Source organism: Erythranthe guttata, chromosome 3 (assembly GCF_056151865.1).
Source record: "Erythranthe guttata isolate IM_541 chromosome 3, IM_541, whole genome shotgun sequence".
In the NCBI taxonomy this organism is placed as follows: Eukaryota; Viridiplantae; Streptophyta; class Magnoliopsida; order Lamiales; family Phrymaceae; genus Erythranthe; species Erythranthe guttata.
In genome coordinates, this window is record NC_142535.1 from 1,400,584 (window position 1) to 1,405,284 (window position 4,701).

The following is a 4,701-nucleotide window of genomic DNA, read 5'->3' on the forward strand; positions in this document are numbered from 1 at the left end:
AAAATATATGTTTCAATTTGTTGTTCCTATGTTGTGTTTTTATTTATTGCGTTTTGTCGAATTATGTTTTGGATTTTCTTGCATTTTTCTACAAAAAAAAAATAGAAAAATATTGTGAAAATTTCCGTTGTATCCGAATTTGGAACAAGATATTGTAAACTAATGTAATTTTCGGAATCCCACCGATTCCGCTATCGGGATGAACTTTTGCATTCCGATTTTTTTTAACGGAAATTGGAACCAATTTTTTACTTTCGAAAAAAAGTTACTTTGTTTTTCAAAAGAACAATTTACGATTCATTCCATCCGATTTTCACTCCTAGTCATTATATAACGGGAATATAAAAGCACTACAACATTGATAGACTCATAAAAGATGAGGGACTTTGACGTGCATTTTAGAGATGAGGGACTATAGTGGAATAAAACCTAGACATAAGGGACTAACAATGATATTTGGCCTTATTTCATTATCCAACGGCTACAAATAAAATAAAAAAAAACTGTTAAATTTTCAATAGCCACCAGTTTGCCTGATTTTTCAAAATCCTAATGTTATATTCTCTCTCTCTTTTTTTCTTTTTTTGCAGATTTTTCTATTTACGAACCGAATATTGTTTTCGCGGATTTTCAGGACAATTTCGAACGAGTGCCGAAGGAGCTGATACAATAACATGGTTGGCTTTACAACCAAAGGAAAAACTCGTTTCGGGTGGATTTTATTTCGATCGAGAAGAAACGACTAAGCACTTACTATTTGCAGCTACAAAGGACTCTCATTCTTCTATAGACTCTATTGCTAATACACTCCACACTTTGTCCACTCTATAGTTATAAGTTATAACCACTATTCTTGATTTTCTCCACTTTTTTTTCGGTCTCGATACGATTTTAGGGGAACTCGAACTTTTATAAGGTTGAAAAAGGGTATTTCAGTCATTTTAATACGGTGCGTAACAATCCAAACTGACAAATATTTTTGCTCCATCAGAATCAAACCTTCCTCACATGAGAATCATTACAAATCTTAAAAACAAGTATTACTATATACACACTGTATATATGTAATTCACAGTAATATATATATATATATATATATATATATATATATATATATATATATATATATATATATATACTAAAGACAATTTGAATTAGGAAAGTCTTCTTTTCAACCAGTACTGCTCAAACCTCTGCCTTGCATATTCGTTGTAATCGAAGTTGATGTGGTTCACATACGCCTACGAATCATTAAAAAAAAAAACCCGATAAATAGCAATAAAATTTGGAGATGTATAAATATAATCGAAATAGAAAAAAGATAGATAATTTACCGAAATCAATCCCCATAGTCCCCAGAAAATGTGGTTCGCCAGACTGTATTTCTCTACATCATCTGCCAGCTTCTCTATCTTTTCGTCGCTAGCTTCTTCGCCTACACATTTAAAAAAAAAAATTGAAATCGATCTTTTTAAATTACGTTTTTTCGGTATACAGACGAGCTCTGTTTCAAATTCAAGCGAAAAAAGAAAAAAAAAATAAATAAATTTAACACAAAACCTGCAGAGCTGAGGTATTGCTTTATAAATCGACGACGCTCCTCTAGACCTGTTGCCAAATTTTATCGAAAATTAAGATATAATCGAATACAAACATTAATCGTAAAAAAATAATATTTAATTACTAACCGGGATATTTCGTGTAGTCCAAAATGTGGGGTGTATCGGTGTGATAATCTGCAGCCATCTCATTGAAATGGTTTGCAATATCATACGCCACTGGATTATAACTCGCATATTCGTAATCCTGTTATGATAATTAAAAATTAAATAAACGGATATTCGTATAATATTCATTGTCTTAAACCTCGTTTAGTTTATGTAAGGGAAGCGATAAAACGTACGATTATAGTGATGAATTTTTTCTTGTCATTGATCATTATATTGCCATACTGCAAATCATTGTGGCAAAAACCGGTTTCTTGATCATCCCTCGATATTTCTCTCTCCAACGAGTTTATTTCGTTTTCTAACTTTTCGAATTGATATTCGTTTGCTTGATCAAGTGAACACAGTTTTTTAGCTTCTCCGAGCCAATTTCTGCAGAACCAAAAAAAATAGGAACAATTTAAAAAAAAAAAATTACTTCGACTCGGTTTTTTTTTTTTAATAATAAAATTGGTACCTCATTCGGTTCCACAAGATAATATCTTTCGAACCAGATATATCCAAATTATGAAACTCTCTCATTTTTGCTGCTATGAGTGCTGATATTTCCGGATTACGAAGATCGGTAGAAGATAGAGTCTGTCCATTAAAACAATAATACGAAGTAAATTATTCATAATTTTCAAGAACATTGCGTAACAATCAAGAAAACGCAACGAAAAAATAAAAACGCAATCTTTTTACGACAACCTCAAGCAATTTCAGATTAATTTCGAGATCAAAAAGTTAAGAGTATGAACAACCATGTTAGAAATAGTCAACAAAAACAAGAAAAGATAGAATACTAAATTTGCTTTAAATGCTAATAAGTCAAGAAATCATATTCAAATGAAAAATAAATTGCTTAAATCCCAATTAGTCATAAATTATATTCAAAAGAACAACCTCCAACTGTTCTTCCAGTTGACTGCAATTGTATATGAAAAATATATGTATAGCTCATAAACAACAAAACAAGAAAATAAGTTTGAATTTCAGATCAACACGAAGATTCCCACTTATCGAAAAATTTAACTTTCGAACAATGGGTTTTTGGGTTTCGGTTTTCTAGTTTCGGTTTTCTGGTTTCGGGTTTCGGGTTTTCGAGGTTTCGGATTTTGGGTTTCGGGTTTCCGGATTTTGGTTTAGTTTCGGTGAATTTCAGATCCACAAGGCAACTCCTACTAATCGAAAAATTTGACTCTCCAACTAAAATTTGAAGGGCTCTACTCTAAATCACACTATCCTTATTGAAAAATCAAGTTCAAAAAAAAAACGAACAAGAAAAATCGAATTCTCCGATTTTCACATATGCAAGAATAAGTCAAAAATCATATTCAACTCATGATTCTAGTCAAATTCTCTAGCCTTTCGAAATCAACAAACAAGAACATATTCCGATTATCAAATCAACACGGCAATTCCAAATTATCGAAAAATCTAATTCTCCAACTAAAAATCATTTCTTGTAAAAAAAAAAAAAAAGAAAAAAACAAGAATCTGATTTTTCACATACCCTTGCATGAATGAACTCTTCGATTCTCCCTTCGCAGAACTGCCCCAACAATTTAGGCCCGTAGCCATGTCCCGAAAGAGACTTAAAAGTCTGGATCTCGTCTTCTCGATTAAAGAAAAGATCGACACCTTCGCCATAGATCCGAACCAAAACCGTTCTTGCGACGCTTTCGATTTTTGTTGGCCAGCTAATTCGATATACCTTATTAGTCATTGCACCGCTCAGATGATCTACATTCAATGATTTTGAATCAATTAAATCTCCCCAATTGGAATAAGCAACCGATTTTAGCAGCTTCATCAATTCCTCGGAAAATTCGCCTTCGCCGATTTCGTTATTCTTCACCGCCATCGGTTACTAATTACGTTTTTCTTCCGTTTCTCTCTCTCTTTTTTTCTTTTTCCCCTAAACCCAATTAAAAAAAAAAATCCAAAAATCAATTATAGTTAGTACTCAATTTCACCATTACCACTTCATCATAAATGAAGATCGAAAAAAATAACCTATACAGCTGGCTGCGGTTTCGTTACAAATAAGATAAATCAACCATATAATTAAACCCAAAGTTAGCCCAGAAATCAAGATGTACACATATGAAAAACCCCAGCTTAAGAAATGATCAAAAAGAATTCAAGAACACAAAATTAATCAAAAAATTGGAATAAATAAACTCACCAAGAAAAGTGATAGATTCTCTTCTTGAGTGGAGCTAAAAGAGAATCTCTTTGTATATATTTATAGAAAATAAAATTATGAAAATGGCAGCCAAGAATCTGCTTTTGCTCTTGTGACCAATTTTACAGTTTTTTTTCTCTCTCTCTCTATACTTCTCTCTCTCTCTCTCTCTCTCTCTCTTCGTATGAAGAAAATTGAAATTTGTCAGTTATGTCAGCATATCTGAAATTTTAAATAGTATAGTATCTTCCACGCTGATCACACGCATTGAAACGTGTACTGGCACAGCGACAACGAATAGCAAGTGGACACGTGGGCAGTTGTGCACCTGCCGGGAAAATTGGAGCACTACAAAGTAAACGACCAAAAACTAACGCAGTTACTAAAGTCAAACTTTTTTCCCTATTGATCATCCAGTCGTTGGATATGTGACACGTGTCAGTTAGTTTTCCGGATTTTTTTTTTAAATGACTAAAAATGTTGAACTTTTGAAACATGGAGGCCAAATATGTTTTTTGTGAACATAGGGACCAAATGTGAAATCGATGCATACTTGATGGACGAAAACTGTTATTGTTTTCAATTTTTTTCACTATTTCTCCAAAATAAAATTGTCTTTCTACAATATTTTCAAAAACTTTCCCAAAAAAATTTCAAATGTTTCTCCGTATGACAAATATGATTTGACTGCTACAATGAAAATTGTGTTCACTAAAATAAAAACTAAAATCACTTTATTTTTCAAATTCTTCTTCCAAAGGATTTTTTTTCAACACCTTTTAGACATGATTTGATTAAGTACAA

The 4,701-nt window shown here is 32.1% G+C and overlaps 1 protein-coding gene across 1 annotated transcript; it reads right to left on the reverse strand.

Moving 5' to 3' along the window:
• Positions 1 to 983: 983 nt before the first annotated feature.
• CK1 (choline kinase 1) lies at positions 984 to 4,119 on the reverse strand. The gene is made up of 9 exons (XM_012997584.2): positions 3,898 to 4,119; positions 3,223 to 3,627; positions 2,185 to 2,306; positions 1,904 to 2,099; positions 1,689 to 1,806; positions 1,561 to 1,608; positions 1,335 to 1,435; positions 1,140 to 1,241; positions 984 to 1,093 (listed from the first exon to the last, which is right to left on the reverse strand). The coding sequence occupies exons 2-8, from the start codon at positions 3,571 to 3,573 to the stop codon at positions 1,155 to 1,157; spliced, it is 1,023 nt and encodes a 340-aa protein (XP_012853038.2). The 5' UTR covers positions 3,574 to 3,627; positions 3,898 to 4,119; the 3' UTR covers positions 984 to 1,093; positions 1,140 to 1,154.
• Between the last annotated feature and the right edge of the window lie 582 nt (positions 4,120 to 4,701).

Bases quoted from the DNA above. Each gene is read 5' to 3' on its own strand.
- CK1 (XM_012997584.2), bottom strand. From the start codon at position 3,573: ATGGCGGTGAAGAATAACGAAATCGGCGAAGGCGAATTTTCCGAGGAA. The intron at 2,307-3,222 runs GTATGTGAAAAA...TTTAATGGACAG, and splicing joins AAGAGTTCATTCATGCAAGG to ACTCTATCTTCTACCGATCT. The intron at 1,242-1,334 runs GTAAATTATCTA...AATGATTCGTAG, and splicing joins GACTATGGGGATTGATTTCG to GCGTATGTGAACCACATCAA.